Genomic DNA, 24,094 nt, shown 5'->3' on the forward strand with positions numbered 1-24,094 from the left:
TATTCTTTATGCACATTATATGTTAAGGTCGGTTACCAAGCAAGGTTATATATAAAGAGAATGATTTGTATACACAGGTTATGTGTATGATATTTTGTACACGAGATATGTGTACGATTATTAAGAATTTTTGAAAAATGTTTCCGTACACGAGATAGGTGTACTGTATTTAAAAGAAATCGCATGGACATTACAGGTGGGTATAGGATACCGACCCATTTATGCCAAGCATATTTAAATCTTGTGGTCTATCAAAAGTACTGAATTTTATTGTTTATGATAAACCTATGAACTCACTAACCTTTTGGTTGACACCTTTAAACATGTTTATTCTCAGGTATTAAAGAAATCTTCCGCTGTGCATTTGCTCATTTTAAAGATATTACTTGGAGTCGTTCATGGCATATTTCAAAAGACATTGCATTCAAGTCGTCGAGTTCAAAAAGACTGTTATTAAGTAAATGGCAGATTAGTCATTCATATTGTTGGAAAACATATATCATTTGGTTATTTTGAAATGACTTGTCTTTTAAAATGAATGCAATGTTTGTAAAACGTATCATATAGAGGTCAGTACCTCGCAATGGGACCAGATGTTATTGTATTCGTCCAGGTGGATTTGGACGGGCCTTTACAATATACTCGTATGCGCGTGTGTTCGCTAATTATTGTATTATAATCGTTGTCAATGAACATTGTGTAAAATTTCAAAAATCAAACACATTAATAACACCTTGACGAAAATCATAACCAGAACTTGTTATGATTCGAATTACAATTGAAAAAGAAACCAGAATATCTCAACCAATACTCAACAAAGAGCCAATCTTTAATATAAAGAAACGAAAAATGTGTAAATCTGTAAACAAAAAAACAGATCACAAGAAGATGATCTGAACAATAAATCGAATTAGGGTTTTGAGAGAGAGTAACTCAAAGAGACGTATTTTTGGTATATGGAAAGTCATCTGCAACCCTAAATCCATCGACATATATTCATGAAGATATGGCAACTTTAGTCCTTCAAGACTCAGCATAATGTCAAAGGCAACAACAACTTCAAAATGCAATACTAAGCTGCCAAATGAAGAACTCCTTAATAGTACAATTAATCCTTTGACTTCCTGAAATAAAATGCTAGAAAACACCATAAATTAATAAATAAAAAAAGTAATCAAAAATAAGTTTGTTAATCTTGTAACTTTAACATCCTCCCTCAAACTTATTTTTAGAACAAATCAATACGACCCAACCCATTTGATAAAACTTTGTGTTGACTAACACTTAAACCTTTCGTTGGAATATTTGCAAGTTGATCTTTTGAATCAACTTTTATAGTAGAAACCATACCTGAAGATACATTTTCCCTTATAAAATGTATATCAATTTCAAAGTGTTTATACCTTTCATGAAAAACAGGATTAGCTGCTATTTGAATAACAGAACTATAAGATTAAATGGTTTGTACCAAACGTCAATGTACGTTTTGTAAAGTGTTTAAACTGTCAGATTTTATTTTTGAAATATTTTTTTTTACAAAGAAATTTACATATATAGTATTTTGAAAAAATATCAAAACAAGTATAAGTATATAACCGACGTTGGGAAGGCTGGTTTTGTCTACAGAACATTTTTTATAAAAATTTGTAAACCGGCGTTGAGAACGCCTGTTTTGCCACGATGCAAATTTTTTTTATTAATTTTTTAAATCCTACATAGTAGAAGGGAAAATTACAAATTTATCAACTTGCGAGTAGTAATTTTCGAGATCCTAAAATGGATTGAAATCATATGTTCGTAACAATCTATTGTCATGAACTACTAGTACTTTATGAACAAAATAAGAATGTTAACATATGGATTAAACATATAATATTCTTATTTTGTTTATAAAGCACTAATAGTTCATTATAATAGGTTCTTATGAACATATGATTTCAATCCATTTTAGGATCTCGCGAAATTACTACTCGCAAGTTGGTAAGTTTTGTAATTTTCCCTTCTACTATGTAAGATTTAAAAAAAAATTGCCATGTGGCAAAACCGGCAATCCCAACGTCGGTTTTACTACTCTCGGAATTTTCTTTGTTGACGTGGTAAAACCGACATTCTCAACGCCGGTTTTACTAGTTTTGAATATATTTTTTTCAAAATACTATTTCTGTAAATTGCTTTCAAAAAACCACTACTCTAAAAAGAAATTCAAACTATAGAGCGAAACTATTTTTCACAGCAATGCGCGAACATGTGCGAATTATAATTATAATAATAAGGAGCGAAATATATTCCGAGGCAATGCCCGAGCTACCCACTCTTTATATTTAACCACAAAGAAAAAATTCAATAAAAACTAATTGATACCTTTAGAAAAGGTATGCCAATATGGCTGAATGTATTTTATTATTTGTTTATAATTATTTCTTAATGTTATTACATGTGTAATGTACATCGAGAATAAACAGAAGAGATAAATAATGAATCAAAGATAAACAAATAATATATTAACTAGTGAAATGACCCGTGGAATCACAGGATTATTTAAACGAAACATTTTAATGATATGTTTTAGGTATTAAATGAACGTAAATGCTAAAATCATTTAGTTTAATGACCCGTGGAACCACAGAGTCCGACTAAGAAACTCGTGAGCTGAACATTTCATCAAACACCTAAAATGCATATTAAACAATCCACATCCAATCATAAGAGGTAATATTGGTTGTCATTTTATTTTAAAAGTGTAAATTAAAATATAAATTTAGAATTTGTTTCCTTCTGCATAGCTTTTATATATTCTTTTACTCAATTCAAAATAATTAATTAAAATAATTCAAAGTTATTTAATTTTAATAATTAAAATAATTATTAATAAGATTTAATAATAATAATTAATTAATAAGATTTAATTTTAATTCAAAATTATTTAGATTAGTGACATAATCCACTATGCTTAGATTTTATTCTTTTGTTTTTTGATTTTCTTTTAACAAAAGAATTAGTCTAATAATGACATCATTATTATAGGATTTTAATAAAAACTATAGATTAATGTCGAGATTACAAATCAGTTAAACACGGAAACATTAGTTGCCAAAGGAGATCGAGCATGATCTCCCTCAAGCTCAAGATTCACCACATACGGCTCCCTGGAATTAGGTTAAACTTAACCATAAATGACACGTTAAAGTTGTATTTATAAGTCTGCAAGCCCATCTGTACAAATGGGCCTTGATCCACACTGATGAGTCCATTCATTCGTACGAATAACAGTATGCTCAAATATGAACTTTCATCCGCATATACCATGCTATTCGACGGGTATGGACATACAAATATAAGCATCAAAATTTCCTTTTGGACATTGTTAGCGAATTGTTGTAAACACCTTTTGCAATCTTTAGTCAATTTCTGGTACCATAATCTTCTGAATCAAAAGTTCCATCAAAAGTATTTCAAAATACGAGAAAATCGATAACTTAGAACATCAATGTTTGTTGCTCATTGAATTCGAAATGCTAATGACATTTTGTATCTTCAACTTTGCCTCGACATGTTATACATAGTAACATAGTAAAAAGAATCCTCTATGATTGAACTCTACGGGTCTTGGGTCTTGACAAGATCATATCTCTGATGGTCTAACCATCACACAAACTAATTTGTTATAAACAACAATTTAAAATGGTTTAGAATGAAAATTTGAAACCTTTGGACATATTTCCCCCATTATTTTATTTGGGCGGGTACCCAAAATACGTTCATGCACATGTATAAAAGCTAAAGCCATTTACAGGGACAGATTTAGGGGTTTCATTTAGCGAGGGATACAAAACACACTCCCATACCACAAAAAACACACAATTTGCCCTGATTTATTCATCCTCATCGATTGCAATCATTAGCCGCCGCCGCTGCGACGTCACCGTCTTCGTCGTGTATTTTCTGTGATTTTCACTTTCGATCGACCTAGTAAAATTTTGATTTTTACTATGAATTTGAATGATTTAGGGTTTCAGATTTACGAATAACTACGAAAGAATGAATTGAAATTTTGATACAACGACATTTATTAGTATGAATTTAGGGTTACATTATCGTCAAAGGATGGCGATTATTAGGCGTGTTCGGAGAGTAATAATCGTGTTAGGGATCCTATTGAACGTATATTAGGTTTATACTTCGTTTATAATATTTTTAAAAAATAAAAAATGAAATTTAATTCTGTTCTTGAAGCAGTATATGCTAAACTAATGATTTAAATCTCTATACCAAATTACCAACATAGTTGTTATTTCAATATATGATTTCGTACTTGAGGATAATCTCAGGTATTATGTTTAGAATGAATATTCAATGTGAAATTCTTTATAAGTGGAATTCATATATTTGTTTATGTTACTTGTTATCTTTTAATAATTTTTATTCTCTATCCAATTCTTGAAAGTTTATCTAACACGTTCGCTCACTCGCTTTTGGTCTCAGACTCTCAGCAGCGAAGCTCATCTTGTTTCCGGTGTAAATCAACGTAAGTTTTACTCTGCATTTGAGGTATTACCGTCTTCCAATCTTTATCAATGCTCATACAAATTTCATTTGAATCAGAAAGTACAGACTTTTTAACATTAGTAGGACAACAATCTTACGTATTAGATATATTCACATGTAAACTCTTTTAGAACTAAGGTATTTAAATGTAAAGGTGAAGTTGAGGCAACATGTCTGCCTCTATTAGGGACTAAGGTGAACTGATTATGATATGATTGTTCTTCTGTCGTGCGCGTTGTAATGGGTTACCAAAACTGATGAACACAAAAAATGGAAAGTTTAATCACAACGACAAAATAGTTTGAAGAAAACGATTGACTTATCTGAAATTGCTGCATATGGAGCTGTTAGCGGTCAGACATCTCTTGAACACTGATTATATGTGCAACCACGAATTAAATTACTTAGTCATTTGTATACGTACATAATTTGATACCCCCAGCTCAAAAGTTGCAGAGATAATGGGTATTATGTGTCTTTTGCATCAACTACATCAGCTGTTACCGAACCATATAAAAAGGGTTCACGGGAATTAATTAATCCTAGGTATCATAGATAGATAAGTGACATGCTTGTAGTTAAAGCCTGTTATACCTTGCAAAATGATTCATGTCTTTTTTGTTTTGTTTTTTAACATATATATGATTCGTGCAATATTTATTATTAAATCTACTTACTACTACTAGCGATTAATTTTGACATAAGATGAATTAAGATAATTGAGTTTTTGACCATTTATATATTATCAGATGTTCATTTTCTCTTGCTTTATCTAGTACATCCATGTACATGTGTATCAGGCTTACATAACTTAATCTGGCGGACTTTTATTTGGGCATTAATGGCTGCAGCAACTGTAAGTGGTTTTAAAATATGTCTTTCTCATTGAATTGAATAATAATAATAATACCAGAGCGTTTCCTGAACAAAGATATAAACCAAACGAATCAACAGATCTAACACCAGAAACCAAGAAATCAAACGATTTATTAACCACCAAACAATCCAGAAATTAACAACCGGATGTACAAAACCACAAGTGTAAACTCTACACTTTGAATCTATAAGACTAATACAGAAAGATTGTTCATCAATTAGATGAATCAATCACAATACCAAAAACAATGAGAGAGGACAAAGATGAATCGTATGAGAATGATACAGTTGTTATGACTGAAAACCCTAACTTGATCTATTTATACAGAGATAAAATGAGAGAATGACAACCAGACCCCTCAACTTTAACTTTGGTGGATCGACTGTTTTATCCCTTGAACTTTTTAATCTTTGTCAACAGGCCGCTCATTGTTTAACACAAACTCAACTATGTCCCACCTGTATATCACTAATATAAAGCCCCATACCAGGTATGTTACTTATATAAGAGTGATATGTGATTCACAAAGAGTTTTTGCCTTCAACCACTGTAAAACATGATCAGCTGATAGGAACTAAACAGCAACATTCAGCTACAGAAACTGGACATCTTCTTGTATCACCAGCAACCTGCATATGCTCAACCTTACTTTAAGTACATGAATATTGCTTGAAATACATAATTAGATTGCTTATTTTAACACCCTCCCACAATCTGATTATGTAAACATATCTTTCATTAACAACTTTTCAACTAAGTATTCATGTTGCAAGCTATTTAGACCTTTTGTAAAAATGTCAGCCACATTTTCTTCAGAGTCAAGTTTTACAGGTTTAGTTACACCATCAACAATTTTATCTCTTACATAAAAGAGATCAATCTCAAAGTGTTTAGTCTTCTCATGAAACACAGGGTTTGAAGCAATCTGAATAGCAGCTTTATTATCAACAAACACATTTACAGGAATGCTAAACTTAATTTTTAAATCATTTAAAATTTTTAAAACCCATACCACTTCACAAGTAACAGTGGCAAGTGCCCTGAATTCTGCTTCTGCAGAAGACCTGGAAATGGTTGGCTGTTTTTTGCTTTTCCAAGCAATTAAAGACTCATTAAGAAAAATAGCATACCCTGTTATTGACTTTATTTCCATTACCCTTTTTGCCCAGTCAGAATCAACAAATACTTTAATATCAGAAACATTACTCTTTACTATATGCACACCTTTACCTGGAGACTTCTTCAAGTATCTAAGTAATCTTAATGCAAGTTTCATATGAGATTTCATTGGACAATGCATAAATTGGCTAAGGACATGCACAGTAAAAGAGATATCTGGTCTGGTTAGGGTAAGGTATATCAATCTTCCTATGAGTCTTTGATATTGATTAATTTTTTCAATAGGAGCATCAACCTTTTCATCAACAAAAGAAACTTCAATAGGAGTTAAAGCAGGTTTACAACCAGTAAGACCAAATTCAGCTAACAAATCAAGACAATACTTCCTTTGTGATAAACACAGCCCTTGTTCAGATTTTAATACTTCAATACCCAAAAAATATTTTAACACTCCAAGATCCTTTATCATGAATTTAGTAGATAGAAATTTTTTAACTTTGTCAATTTCACTAACATGACTTCCAGTGACAACAATATCATCCACATAAACTAACAACCCAACAAAGGACTCATCATCAGATTTCACAAACAATGAGCAATCATTTTTACTTTGCACAAAACCATATTCAATTAATGAACAAGTCAGTTTTTCATTCCACTTCCTAGGTGCCTGCTTAAGGCCATATAATGACTTAACTAGTTTGCAAACTTTATTCTGAGGTAAGTCACAATACCCCAGAGGAGGTGTCATATAGACATCCTCATCCAGGTCACCATAAAGGAAGGCATTGTTTATATCTAGTTGATATAATTCCCAACCTTTTTGAACAGCCATATTAATTAAACATCTCACAGTAATCATTTTTACAACAGGAGAAAAGGTTTCATCAAAATCTATGCCTTCTCTCTGATTAAACCCTTTTGCAACTAATCTTGCTTTATACCTATCCACTTCACCACTTGACTTATACTTAATCTTGTATACCCATTTACAACCAATGGGTTTTCTACCAACAGGAAGATCAGTAACAACCCATGTACTATTCCTATGAAGTGCCTCCATTTCCTGATTCATAGCATCAACCCATTTTGGGTCTTTTGATGCCTCCCAATAAGTATCAGGTTCAACAGATTTGTTTAAAGAAGCAATGAAACATTTATTATCTACACTTAGATTAGCATAGTTAACAACTTTGTTTATACTATACTTAACCTTATTATTCATCACATATTCATTAAACCTCACAGGTAAAGTTGACTTTCTAGTGGACCTTCTTAGGTCAGTTTGTTGAACTTGTGTCGGGCTAGGACTAGAAGGTTCATTGTTGCCCTTAGTAAGACCACTATCATCATTTGATGTTGCAGAAGTAGAAGGAATATCAGTGTGCTCTTTTGAACCATCACTGTCTCCCTCTTCCTTGCCATCTGTGACGACTCGGAAATTTTCGACTAAATTTAAACTTTATCTTTATATTATTCTGACACGATAAGCAATGTTTGTTAAGTTAAATCTCAAGGATTTTAAACTATGTTTATACATTCATTTAAACCTCGACCAAATTCCAATGATTCACGAACCATTAAATGAACATATATGAATATGTATGTATATGTGTATATGTTATAAATTGAAAATGTCAACAAAGTATTTAAACATATAATGCTTTATATGAACGTATTTGTTTCAATATGATTATCGACGAAATTAAAAAATATATATTAAATGATTGAATTATCAGAAACATTGAATTATGATTACAAGTCTCTGTTGAGAGGTCCACTATGATTTGAGAAAATCTATTCCTCTTAATGATATTCGGAATAATTTGTAAAGCTATTTATAAATAAAAATAAAAAGTGTCATTTACGAAAGTTAGACAAAAGCTAGTGGAGAATTGGTTTCCATAATATTCTATTAATCTATTTTCAAACGTACTAAAACGTTTTCAGTTTAAAAAGAACTTTATTATTAAAATGTATATAACTTTTATAAATATCTAGAATCACTTTTGACAACTCATTACTTAACCAGTATAATAAATATAACGATATTTATATTTTATTTCATTAAATATATATAACGATTTAAATTAATATTATATATATTTATACACGTATTATACATACATAGTTTTTATACTTTTACTATACTTTAACTTTACCTTTACTTTACTTTTACTTTACTTTAACTTTAATAATTCACTTTAATAATTCATACTTTAATAATTCACTTTAATAATTCATACTTTAATAATTCACTTTAATAATTCATACTTTAATAATTCACTTTAATAATTCATACTTTAATAATTCACTTTAATAATTCATACTTTAATAATTCACTTTAATAATTCAAAAATCTATTATAAATAGAATTTAATAGGTTTCATTATTTCATAGAAACTTAAAAATATATTTCTCTAAACTCTCTCAATCGATATATATATATATATATATATATATATATATATATATATATATGCTATGTATTATTTCAAGATATTATTAGTATACATAAAATATTACGACGGAGTGCTGTCCGAGTGATTTCAAAATAGTTTTTTTTGAATGAGTCGAAGCTAAGGAAATTATGGGTTATAGCTATGGAGGTGATGGGTATGGTTCATGGGTATGCTCGTGAGGTCAATCTAGTGTTTATCATCTCCGTTGCGTCTATGTACTTTTCTGCAATATTGAATCTCAATATTGATACGTGAGCACTCATAACTTAACTTTTATATATCAATAGTGTATCCCTGACTAGTGCTCGAGTATATAGGATTATATATGCTTGTATATTCGATATTGTCCTTAGATAGGTTTGTTGAATCCTGAATTAGATACATATGCTACTGAGATAGGGTATATGATATGCATGTCATTGGAAGGCTAGCGAAAAATTAAGAACTTTTCATTTAGATATCGAATGGTTTCGATGAACGGATTAGAAGTTATAGTCAACTAAATATTAGTATTATTGTTAAAATGATTATTATTACTATCGTCGTTATTATTTTAATAGAAATATCATTATTACTATTATGTTAGTATTATCATTTTATCATAATACCATTTTTAGTAAATATAAATATTGTTATTTTTTTATAGAATAATAATAATTATTATTACAAAATAATACAACTTTTACTTATTATTATTATGATCAATATTATTTTATCAAATAAATAGGGGATACAAAGATATTTTTCATCACGCGTAATATAATTACATTAATAATACTTACCACTATAGTTTTACGATATTAAGTGAACTTTATAAATTTTACTACTTAAGATATATAAAAGTATATTTTATCATATATAAACGTTAATATAAATTTTTATTAATAAATGACTTTTATTATTATAAAATCTAATAAATATATTTAAATATATAAAACGACTAAAGTTAAGTTATATAATAAACACGTATAAATTTTAGAAGTCATTTTGGGTCAAGTTGACTTTTGTTGACTTTTGCATATTAGTCTCGAGCATTAGGATTGTGGTACACTATGACTTGACCAAAAAATTTTAGACAAATATTGACCAACATATAAATATATATAATTAATATAGTTCGTGAATCTGAGGCCAACCTTGCACTTGTTAAATGACGTTATATGTATTTTTACTACGAAATACAGTATGGTGAGTTTCATTTGCTCCCTTTTATATATATTTTTGGGACTGAGAATACATGCGTTGTTTTTATAAATGTTTTACGAAATAAGCACAAGTACTAAAACTAATTCTACGTGGGTTTAAACCAGAAATATACCCTTAGCTTGGTAACATTAAACTACTTGTCTATGTACGGTAGGCGCGAATCCTAAAGATAGATCTATTGGGCCTGACAAACCCCATCCTGACTATGGGATGCTTTAGTACTTCGAGGTTATTTTAAACACACCTGATCTGGTGTACTTCAGAGGGTAAAACATGAACGTTAAGGCTTGTTACAGGGTGCCTACAACTTATAGAATACTTTTATACACTTGCGAGTGTACATATATTTATAAACGGAAATCTTGTGGTCTATTAATATATTGAAATGATTGTTATGATAAATCTATGAACTCACCAACCTTTTGGTTGACACTTTAAAGCATGTTTATTCTCAGGTATTAAAGAAATCTTCCACTGTGCATTAGCTCATTTTAAGGATATTACTTGGAGTCATTCATGGCATATTTTGAAAGACGTTGCATTCGAGTCATTGAGTTCATCAAGATTATTATTAAGCCAATTATAGTTGGATGTATTATGAAATGGTGTGCATGCCGTCAACTTTCGTTGTAAAGAAAGTTTGTCTTTTAAAAATGAATGCAATGTTTGTAAAATGTATCATATAGAGGTCAAATACCTCGCGATGTAATCAACTATTGTGAATCGTTTATAATGTATATGAACGGGTCCTTTCAGTTGGTATCAGAGCCAGGTTATCTTAACGAACCAGGTATGCATTAGTGTGTCTAACTAATAGTCGTTAGGATGCATTAGTGAGCCTAGACTTCGACCGTGTCTGCATGTCAAAAGTTTTGCTTATCATTTTTGTCGGAAATTGCCTGCTTATCATTCTTAGTCTAGACACGTCTTACTGCATTGATTGCATGAATAGTGTATAGACAAAATTCATATCTTAGCGTATCTGCTAATCTATATCTTAGCGTATCTGTTACTGTAAACTTTGCCTGACATATTCCGTAAATTCCTCCGTAATCTACGAAACCTTTTGCTCTATACAATTAGAATACCACCCGATAGCCGAAAAATCATTTCATATCGAAAAATTCTTTATTCAATCGTACGAAATGGAATTCGTCATTAGTTCAAGTCCCTCAAATTCCGAAATGGAATCCCACTCAAGTTTCGAAAGCAGTGTGACCGGAATGGATCAACCAATTAGTCATCATATATTCTGGATGAATTGGGGATGGGTTCGTAGCCTCCTTAATCATTGGAGACAAGAATAAGGTGATCCCTTCCATCCACCACATTGCCCTCTTGGTGAAGAACCTGAAGCACTTACCGGCGAACCTATCCGAAACACCATTTTCTCTCTTATTTCTAGAGTATCTCGTCACGATTACATACTACACCAAATTATAGATTTTATTTATCCGCTCGTCCGAACCGACAATCACCCCGGTGTAATAGAAGAAGTCAACGAGCTTCGCGCTCGGATAGTGGCTTTGGAGAATATGGTGCAAAGGTTACAAACACCAGCAGCAGCACCAGCAGCATAAACAGTACCACCATCAGCAACACCAACAGTACCATCACCACCACCAACAACAACATCCACATCCCACACCGCAACATCACAATCTGTATCTCAAACATCAACGTCATACGCCCTGTAAATATCCAGGAATATCAACAACAACAAACGATGAAGTATTAATTCATAAACTTCATTGAAGAGATATCTCTGCGGCAGTTATGTAATCTCCAAAATCTTAGAGATTATGTAATTCTGACCGTAAATCGGATGAGTGAACGGAGATGGTAGAGTAGAAACTTTGATCGAAAATGGTGTACGATTTACAAGCTAGAATTGTTTTACCAACAGCATCAACAGGACCGTAGCATCATCAACACAGTCAGTGATGTCAGTATCGTCAGAATCAACAGCACCTGTAACATCACAAACTCTGTCAGTTCAAGAATCATTGTGGACATCATTACGAATCAACAACAAATATATTGTATCAACGAGTTATGAAGTATTAACTCATTTCCAATCGAAAGATTTATATGTATATTTTATATGTATAAATTTTTAAACCATAATAAATCTTCCCGTACTAAGCTATTATGTGTGAATCTTAACTACTCAGTTAATTCATATTACAAATATGCAATGATGTACGTCCTTCGTCCGCAACTTAACCATCGTTAATTACAATCTCTGTCTCAATTCAATAAAAATCCAATTCATAATAAATCAAGTGTATTATTCGAATATACGTTTGATTTTACACTTTCATCATCGATGTACTCGAAACTTTTCAAATAACATCATTCGTACCTTGCGAAGTTCACAAGAATTTCACGAAAACCAACAAATAACAAAGTAATGATTCATAATTTCAATATTATTGAAGAAATACTTATGCAATTTATAAAGTTTTAGGGATTACTCAATTCTAGTTCCAACCATAAAACAAATGAGTTTAATTTAATATTAACTCATTAAATCTATATTACATCTAAAGAAAATATACACATATATTTTCATAAAGACTGTAATAAACTTCTTTTGTACAAAATATTAATTGTGAAAAAATTTTAACGGGTAGGTAATACCTGAGAGATATATAAATTCACAATTAATATATTACATTTTTCGAAACTGATTCAGCAATCATCAACTATACTCCCTACTTTCACAACAATATCCATTCTTTCATATAAATCAAAAGAATCATACTCATTCAAATTCAATTACATATTCTGATTTTGAAATCGCATAATTCAATTCGAAATATAACCAGTATCATCACTCTTAGATTCCTATATCTTTCAAAGCTATACTTTGACTTCAAAACTGTGTTAGAACATCATATGTATTAACGATTACAATATGTGCTCAAACCCTTCGAAATTCCTGAAGACACTTCAACTAAGGAACAATCGAGATGATGATCCAACCACATGTTACCCACAGTTATACACCTGAAAAACTCTCAAAACCCAAGTCATAGTTCGACACGTATCCGTGTTAGACCCTTTGGCATTTACTAGCTAAAATAACTTTTCAATTCCGTTTCAAAATAGACAGTTTTGTCACAGCTCCAGCAAGTCAACTTCGACTTCTCAATCAAAACAGTCTTATTATAACCTCGATAGATACGTTGCCCTTTCGCCAACGTTACCGGGGAATCGTTTATATTCACCACATTAGCAATAAACTTACCAACAACTTCACTGATCTTTCACTTTCCGAAAAAAAAAATCATTATAATTATCGAAACCCTATCATATACTCATTCGTACCTTATAACAAGAATTGCCATACCAATTGTTGAGAATCAGCAATTAGTATTTTGAAACCTCGCAGCATGTCTACATCAATAATTACATATACACACAACGTCTAGCTCCAAGACTTACATTCTTTGAATGAGAAATTTCTGAAAAACACCCAAAACTGCGAACCAGTTCTCGAAATTTTAAAAATGCTGATGAAGCAGCAAAAACTGTAAACGACCTTAACAGTAAAAAGTTGGATGATAAAGGATAGTATATTGGCAAAGCTCAGAAAAAGGGAAGCTTTGGAACTGAAAACGGATTGAGCAAAGTATGAAGGAGGCTGTGGACAAATCACAAAGGCTGAACCTGCCTTCAAAGAATCCAAATGATTCAGTACTTGCTGAAGTCATTAACGAATACCTTGCTCCTGACTCTAAACCCATGCGGGAAATATCCTTCATCATCCTCTGATATTAGACATTCTAAGATATCATCGTATCTATTATAAATATCATCCATACTTCTGAAGATATTTTTATAATTATTCTTATCTGAAATCATTTACCTCTTCGCGCTATCTGTATTATATCATAAAAGAAACTATTTTAGTTTCTAAATTCTGAAACATTCGAGTTTAAAATAGGAATATTCTTGAAGAAGTGTTGGGAGCTAAAGCATGAGTTAGTATAATATAATGACACTTGATCAACGTGATTATATTACAGTAATTCATGCTGAGTTTCTAAATGGAACATGATGATTCACAGATCATAACGTCATCATGTGTTATGTTACACGACTCTTGTATTCTATTTAATCTCTAAAAATATCAAGAATATATTTTCTTGATTATTCGGTCTTTTCAGGGTATTCTGGTAAATTAACAAATCAAGATTGTGCTATTACCATTTTCTTCTTAGAACATTAACTATGTTCATTCTGAAATTCATATCTGCGAATACTGGACCATTACAAACGTTGCTTAATCGCAAGAAGAAGAAACGAAAGGACAAAACTCCAAAATAGAAATTGGAGTATAAATCGCAGCAAATAGAAGGGAGCATTAACTATGGATGTCAATGATTATAGAAGACAAAAGCAGGGGCTTTGAAATATAGGGAAGATATAAAACCCAACAACCACCCAAAAATTATAAACCGTATATATCGATGCATATAGCAATATAAAGACACGGAAGAACTAAAAACACTATAAAATCGAGAGTATAGTAGAAGTAGATAGATTCTTCCGGAGGCAGATGAAAAAGAAGAATGACAGATATGAAAGTGAGGAGTATATCGAGAATTAGTACTGGATGAAGCATATTGACAAATACTTTAAAATATGAGTTGAGGGAGAAAGAATAGAAGGTGTGAGTTGTATGGAAACGAAGGAGGTGGATTTATAGTGAAATACCAGACAGAGAAATCAAGATGGATTATCGTATTAATTCGAAGAGAATCATAATCTCCTTAATCACTGAAGCATCAAATCCAACATAGATTACAAAGATTTTCTTTAAATTCGGAGATCAATTGTGATGACGTCAAAAGATATGACGAATCACTATAATCTTATTTCCTTCATTTACGATAACTTCCCTCATACGCTTCGAGTAATCGAATTATTTTATCCATACTTCTTAGACATGATAAAACTTCATAATCGTTACGTCATAATAACATTCTCATTGTTAGCCATAACGACCTCTATCAAATTTCGGGGACGAAATTTCTTTAACAGGTAGGTACTGTGACGACTCGGAAATTTTCGACTAAATTTAAACTTTATCTTTATATTATTCTGACACGATAAGCAATGTTTGTTAAGTTAAATCTCAAGGATTTTAAACTATGTTTATACATTCATTTAAACCTCGACCAAATTTCAATGATTCACGAACCATTAAATGAACTTATATGAATATGTATGTATATGTGTATATGTTATAAATTGAAAATGTCAACAAAGTATTTAAACATATAATGCTTTATATGAACGTATTTGTTTCAATATGATTATCGACGAAATTAAAAAAAATGTATTAAATGATTGAATTATCAGAAACATTGAATTATGATTACAAGTCTCTGTTGAGAGGTCCACTATGATTTGAGAAAATCTATTCCTCTTAACGATATTCGGGATAATTTGTAAAGCTATTTATAAATAAAAATAAAAAGTGTCATTTACGAAAGTTAGACAAAAGCTAGTGGAGAATTGGTTTCCATAATATTCTATTAATCTATTTTCAAACGTACTAAAACGTTTTCAGTTTAAAAAGAACTTTATTATTAAAACGTATATAACTTTTATAAATATCTAGAATCACTTTTGACAACTCATTACTTAACCAGTATAATAAATATAACGATATTTATATTTTATTTCATTAAATATATATAACGATTTAAATTAATATTATATATATTTACACGCATATTATACATACATAGTTTTTATACTTTTACTATACTTTAACTTTACCTTTACTTTACTTTTACTTTACTTTAACTTTAATAATTCACTTTAATAATTCATACTTTAATAATTCACTTTAATAATTCATACTTTAATAATTCACTTTAATAATTCATACTTTAATAATTCACTTTAATAATTCATACTTTAATAATTCACTTTAATAATTCAAAAATCTATTATAAATAGAATTCAATAGGTTTCATTATTTTATAGAAACTTAAAAATATATTTCTCTAAACTCTCTCAATCGATATATATATATATATATATATATATATATATATATATATATATATATATATATATATATATATATATATATATATATATATATATATATATATATATTTGCTCTGTATTATTTCAAGATATTATTAGTATACATAAAATATTACGACGGAGTGCTGTCCGAGTGATTTCAAAATAGTTTTTTTTTTGAATGAGTCGAAGCTAAGGAAATTATGGGTTATAGCTATGGAGGTGATGGGTATGGTTCATGGGTATGCTCGTGAGGTCAATCTAGTGTTTATCATCTCCGTTGTGTCTACGTACTTTTCTGCAATATTGAATCTCAATATTGATACGTGAGCACTCATAACTTAACGTTTATATATCAATAGTGTATCCCTGACTAGTGCTCGAGTATATAGGATTATGTATGCTTGTACATTCGATATTGTCCTTAGATAGGTTTGTTGAATCCTGAATTAGATACATATGCTACTGAGATAGGGTATATAATATGCATGTCATTGGAAAGCTAGCGAAAAATTAAGAACTTTTCATTTAGATATCGAATGGTTTCGATGAACGGATTAGAAGTTATAGTCAACTAAATATTAGTATTATTGTTAAAATGATTATTATTACTATCGTCGTTATTATTTTAATAGAAATATCATTGTTATTATAAAATATCATTATTACTATTATGTTAGTATTATCATTTTATCATAATACCATTTTTAGTAAATATAAATATTGTTATTTTTTTATAGAATAATAATTATTATTATTACAAAATAATACAACTTTTACTTATTATTATTATGATCAATATTATTTTATCAAATAAATAGGGGATACAAAGATATTTTTCACCACGCGTAATATAATTACATTAATAATACTTACCACTATAGTTTTACGATATTAAGTGAACTTTATAAATTTTACTACTTACGATATATAAAAGTATATTTTATCATATATAAACGTTAATATAAATTTTTATTAATAAATGACTTTTATTATTATAAAATCTAATAAATATATTTAAATATATAAAACGACTATAGTTAAGTTATATAATAAACACGTATAAATTTTAGAAGTCATTTTGGGTCAAGTTGACTTTTGTTGACTTTTGCATATTAGTCTCGAGCATTAGGATTGTGGTACACTATGACTTGACCAAAAATTGTTAGACAAATATTGACCAACATATAAATATATATAATTAATATAGGTTCGTGAATCTGAGGTCAACCTTGCACTTGCTAAATGACGTTATATGTATTTTTACTACGAAATACAGTATGGTGAGTTTCATTTGCTCCCTTTTATATATATTTTTGGGACTGAGAATACATGCGCTGTTTTTATAAATGTTTTATGAAATAGGCACAAGTACTAAAACTAATTCTACGTGGGTTTAAACCAGAAATATACCCTTAGCTTGGTAACATTAAACTACTTGTCTATGTACGGTAGGCGCGAATCCTAAAGATAGATCTATTGGGCCTGACAAACCCCATCCTGACTATGGGATGCTTTAGTACTTCGAGGTTATTTTAAACACACCTGATCTGGTGTACTTCAGAGGGTAAAACATGAACGTTAAGGCTTGTTACCGGGTGCCTACAACTTATAGAAAACTTTTATACACTTGCGAGTGTACATATATTTATAAACGGAAATCTTGTGGTCTATTAATATATTGAAATGATTGTTATGATAAATCTATGAACTCACCAACCTTTTGGTTGACACTTTAAAGCATGTTTATTCTCAGGTATTAAAGAAATCTTCCGCTGTGCATTAGCTCATTTTAAGGATATTACTTGGAGTCATTCATGGCATATTTTGAAAGACATTGCATTCGAGTCATTGAGTTCATCAAGATTATTATTAAGCCAATTATAGTTGGATGTATTATGAAATGGTGTGCATGCCGTCAACTTTCGTTGTAAAGAAAGTTTGTCTTTTAAAAACGAATGCAATGTTTGTAAAATATATCATATAGAGGTCAAATACCTCGCGATGTAATCAACTATTGTGAATCGTTTATAATGTATATGAACGGGTCCTTTCACCATCACCTGAATGATTGTCTTTCCCTTCATCATTGGGTCTTTGAGAATCTTGGTTATCAAAGTTAAAAAAGTTTAATGTGTTTATATTAGAAGACTCCTCATTGTCAAAGTCATTCACAGAAGTTTTGAAAGGAAAAATATTTTCATAAAACTTGACATCTCTGCTAAAAATAATAGACTTTTTATCAAAGCTGTACAATTTATATCCCTTCTTAACACTTGAATATCCAATAAGAGCACACTTTTCAGATCTGGAACCAAACTTATCAGTAGAATTTAAAACAGAAGCAAAACAAAGACATCCAAAGACTCTCAAATGGGAAAGACTAGGTTTTCTGCCATACACAAGCTCATATGGACATTTACCAGCAATAACAGAAGATGGCAGCCTATTAATCAAATAAACAGCAGTTAACACACAATCACCCCACATATTAAGAGGGATCCCCCCTTGAAACATAAGAGCCCTTGCAACATTTAGCAAGTGCCTATATTTCCTTTCAGCAATCCCATTTTGCTGTGGAGTATAGGCACAGGATGTTTGATGTACAATACCCATTTCATTCACAAACATATTCATTCTTTGATTTACAAATTCTGTACCATTGTCACTTCTTAGAGTCTTAACATTTTTACCAAACTGAGTTTTAAGTAAAGTACAATATGTTTTAACTACTTCAAAAACTTCTTCTTTACTCTTTAACAGATATACCCAAACAGCCCTTGAGAAGTCATCAACAATAGTAAGAAACAATTTATAACCACCTTTACAAGCAACTTTATATGGTCCCCAAACATCAAGATGTACTAATTCCCCCACCTCAGTAGTCTTGTGATCACTGAGTGGAAAAGGTTCTCTTGTTTGTTTTGCCTTATGGCAAACTTCACAAGGACCATGTTTTTCAAAGTCTCCTAAATTAAGATCATTTTTTAGTACATGTAAAACAGGGTCTGCAGGGTGCCCTAATCTATCATGCCAAACAGTTTTAGACAACATGCAATTAACATTACTTGAAGTGTAATCACTACCTTTATCACAATTGTTAAAAACATATAAGCCACCACTTTGTCTACCAGTCACAACATTCTTTCTGGTTTTCAAATCCTGAATATAACAAGCAGACTCATCAAATCCAACAAACAACTTGCTATCTCTGGAAATGCAATAAACAGATAACAGACTCACACAATACTCTGGAACAATCAACACATCATATAAAACAAAGTTAGGTGCCAACCTAAGATCCCCTATTTTTCTTACCCTAGCTTTAGTGCCATTAGGGTGTGCAACAGTAAGATTTAGATCATAAACATCAATACAATTTTCAAAACCTTTATCACTATTGGTCATATGTTGATTAGCACCAGAGTCAATGATCCATCCATAATTAGGATTAATTTGATCATTTGTGTTAAAAGATCTAAAACATTTATCAAAGTTGGAATTAAAATACACATTCAGATTCATAAATTCACCTGTCATATTTGACTGAACACAATTTTTTCCAACTTTATCATCCAAAATAGCTAAAAGTCTGCTCAACTGGTCACTAGTTATATTCACAGAATTCTGAGAAGAACTGGAAGTTCCTGCAACTTTAGTCACACTACTAACATTGTTTTTGAAAGTATTATTGGATTTCAAAGTTCTTCTTTTAAAATTAGGTGGATATCCAATTATTTCAAAACATTTATCAATTGTATGATTTGTCATACCACATTTAGTACATTTAAGATTATTTACCCTTGGAGGATATCCCACCACCTCATAACACTTGTCAATAGTATGCCCAGACCTACCACATTTACTACATTTCAGATCATTACTAAAATTATTTGTTCTGGATCTGTTAGTAAAAAAAGCTACAGACTCACTTCCAGTTTTCTTATCATTGACACTTCTATGAGACTCTTCTCTAGATATTATTGAAAAAGCTGTTTTGACACTTGGTAGAGGGTCTCTAGTCAAAATATTACTTCTTACAGGTTGATAAATGTCATCAAGACCCATAAGAAACTGCATTAACTTTTGTTAGTCAATAATATCTTGCCTAGCCTTATTAGAACCACATTCACATGCAGGCATTTTACACAGAATATCATAATGTTTCCACAAAGAATTCAACTTATGATAATAATCAGAAACAGTTAAGCCATTTTGAGTTAAAGAATTTATCTTTTAATGAAGATTAAACAACACAGAACCATCAACTTTGTCATAAGTTTCTTTTAACTCTTCCCAAACAACAGAAGCAATTTTAGAATAGATTTGACCATAGTACAACTCTTCAGAAATTGACCCAAGAATCCAAGATAACACAACAGCATTACATCTATCCCATTGATTAGCAAGAACATCATCTGTTTCAGACTTAACAAGTGTACCATTAATAAATCCAGTTTTATTTTTAGTTTGAATGGCTAATTCCATTGCACAAGACCAAGATTTATAATTCTCAGTACCTTCAATTTAAAATTTATCAATGGTGTACTAGTAATGTCACTAGCATGCAAATAAAGTGGATCACCAAAATCTAAATTACTTATCATAGTAGCAGTATCTTCAGAAGTAGACATGATTATATAACAGATAGCACCAAGAAAACAATCAAGACAAAGAAATCAGTTAAAGCAGATAAAACCCTAAAAAGGTAATCCAAGCAGTGATCCAGATAAGTAAATTCTCAAGGGAATTTACTCCAGGTCTTACTTGGGACCTTCTATTTAACAAGAACAATAACAAGCAAATAACAAACAGAGAATATATGCAAGAAATGGAAAGATCTCACAGAGTACTCCCTGCTCGGTTGAATGCTTTTGAAATTAACTTGCAATAACAGCGGAAGAACACTTTGAATTAGCAATTGAAACTTGAAATATGAAGAATCCCCAATTTCTTTCGAACACTTAAAACCCTAGATTTGAAAATTGATGAAACCAATTGAAATCACCGAATATCGATCGCTCTGATACCATGAACAAAGATATAAACCAAACGAATCAACAGATCTAACACCAAAAACCAAGAAATCAAACGATTTATTAACCACCAAACAATCCAGAAATTAACAACCGGATGTACAAAACCACAAGTGTAAACTCTACACTTTGAATCTATAAGACTAATACAGAAAGATTGTTCATCAATTAGATGAATCAATCACAATACCAAAAACAATGAGAGAGGACAAAGATGAATCATATGAGAATGATACATTTGTTATGACTGAAAACCCTAACTTGATCTATTTATACAGAGATAAAATGAGAGAATGACAACCAGACCCCTCAACTTTAACTTTGGTGGATTGACTGTTTTATCCCTTGAACTTTTTAATCTTTGTCAACAGGCCTCTCATTGTTTAACACAAACTCAACTATGTCCCACCTGTATATCACTAATATAAAGCCCCACACCAAGTATGTTACTTATATAAGAGTGATATTTGATTCAAAAAGAGTTTATGCCTTCAACCACTGTAAAACATGATCAGCTGACAGGAACTAAACAGCAACATTCAGCTACAGAAACTGGACATCTTCTTGTATCACCAGCAACCTGCATATGCTCAACCTTACTTTAAGTACATGAATATTGCTTGAAATACATAATTAGATTGCTTATTTTAACATTTCCTTTCTTTTTCTATTCTGTTGAATTCAATAATGCTAATAAGTATATTTACAATTCAATTTTTGTCACTGCTTAGTACCTCATGGAATATGGGATTATGACACCTGGGCTACATATTGAAAAGTTTTATTTGGTACATATTTACATTGATGATAATATAAATATATTCTATACAGTATTGATATTGGTTGTTATCTTAAATAAAAAGAAAACCATAAACATGTTGTTTGTTTTATTTAAAAGCCTTAATTGTTTTAACAAAAATAAAAGTTTATTGTTACTTTATACAGTTTGTATTAGGGTTATCTGTCTTTACTTACTACTATATTCATTCATGTCTGAAAATGATCGTCCTAGTGTTTTAATGTCTATTTCATGACTTTTATGGTTTCAGGTAATCAGTTAAAGTTAGTTAAAATGTCAACAGCTGGTTAGTGGTTATACAATAGATGAAAATACATTGGTGAGGAGACTAAAATCTTTATATTCTCATTGGCGGGAACAAAGAGATGACTTATGGGGATCTTGTAATGCATTTTCTGTTGCTACACCATTATCTTCTGACGATCTTCGTTATTTTAAGTCCATCTCTTAACATTTGGTTGCTTGGTTATCAATTTCCAGAAACGATAATGGTTTTTACCGACAAGCAGATCCATTTCTTATGTAGCCAAAAGAAAGCATCACTACTTGATGTTGTCAAAAAGGCTGCTAAAGAGGCAGTAGGTGTAGATGTTGTGATGCACGTGAAGGCAAATAATGATGATGGGTCGACCCAAATGGATAGCATATTACAAACCATTGAATCTTGTGATTCCCCTGTTCTTGGGCATATAGCAAGAGAGGTTCCAGAAGGGAAACTTCTAGAGAAATGGGCTGAAAAAATGAAGTCATCTGGCTTGCAACTCATTGATATTACTAATGAATTAGCAGATCTTTTTGCTGTTAAAGAGGCCAGTGAGTTGACAAATGTGAAAAAAGCTGCATATTTAACTGCTTTTGTTATGACACTGTTTGTTGTTCCGAAGCTTGAGAAGGTAATGGATGATACGGAAAAAACTATTTTGGAGCCCACTAAAATCAACTTGAAGTTGAAAGATGAGTGTGTTGATATCTGTTATCCTCCTATTTTTCAAAGTGGTGGAAACTTTGATCTCAGACCTAGTGCTTCAAGCAATGATGATCTTTTGTATTATGATTCAGCCAGTGTTATAATTTGTGCTCTTGGGTACCGCTATAATTGCTACTGTGCAAATTTGGCTAGAACGTTTCTTATTGATTCCGATGCCACTCAAAGAAAAGCTTATCAGGTTCTTCTAAAGGCCCAAGAGGCTGCTATTGGTGCTTTGAAGCCTGGTAATAAGGCTAGTTCTGTTTACAAGGCTGTAGTTGCAGTTATTGAAAAAGAAGCTCCTGAATTGACTGCAAATTTGACCAAATCAGCTGGGACGGGAATTGGTCTTGTATTTCGTGAGTCGGGTTTGATTCTTAATGAGAAAAATAAGAGAACTTTTAAAACGGGTACGGTTTTAAATGTTTCACTCGGGTTTCAAAACTTGCAGACTAATAGTAACAATGCAAGGACTCAAAATTATGCACTGTTGCTTGCTGATACTGTTATTGTTACTGATAATGGTCATGAAGTGGTGACTGGTTTAAGCACCAAAGCTTTTAAAGATGTTGCATACTCATTCAGACAACCATGAAATGTCAAAACAAGAGCTTAGAAGACCACATCAAGCTGAACTTGCTCGTCAAAAGAATGAAGAAGCTGCACAACGGCTTGTGGGTGGCACAAGTTAGAGTTGATTCTAAACGTAATCCTCATTATGTAATTAACGAACAAAAGTGACAGTCGTTAGTCACAGGTACCCCCGTGAAACGAGTGAAAAGTACATGGATTTTGCTTGTCATAGAAGAGTTTAGGGACCCCTTTGTTTCATACATTTTTAAACTTTTAATTTTATAATTTTTTTTTTCTTTCAAATTTTTACTATTGATATGTTGGTTTGATTGTTATAATTGTCATGACCCGGAAAATTTCGACTAATTTTGAACCAAACTCATGATACGATTTCATAATTCTGACATGATAAGCAAAGTCCGTTATGTTGCGTCTCAAAAATTTTGAACTGTTTCATAT

At 31.0% G+C, this 24,094-nt stretch overlaps 1 protein-coding gene across 1 annotated transcript; it reads left to right on the forward strand.

Moving 5' to 3' along the window:
• Positions 1 to 22,460: 22,460 nt before the first annotated feature.
• On the forward strand, positions 22,461 to 23,657 carry LOC139855029 (FACT complex subunit SPT16-like). Its single transcript, XM_071844291.1, has one exon. It carries the CDS (start codon positions 22,461 to 22,463, stop codon positions 23,655 to 23,657), a length of 1,197 nt encoding a protein of 398 aa, XP_071700392.1.
• Positions 23,658 to 24,094: the final 437 nt, after the last annotated feature.

The sequence above is a fragment of the Rutidosis leptorrhynchoides genome, chromosome 6 (assembly GCF_046630445.1).
Source record: "Rutidosis leptorrhynchoides isolate AG116_Rl617_1_P2 chromosome 6, CSIRO_AGI_Rlap_v1, whole genome shotgun sequence".
NCBI classification, from domain to species: domain Eukaryota; kingdom Viridiplantae; phylum Streptophyta; class Magnoliopsida; order Asterales; family Asteraceae; genus Rutidosis; species Rutidosis leptorrhynchoides.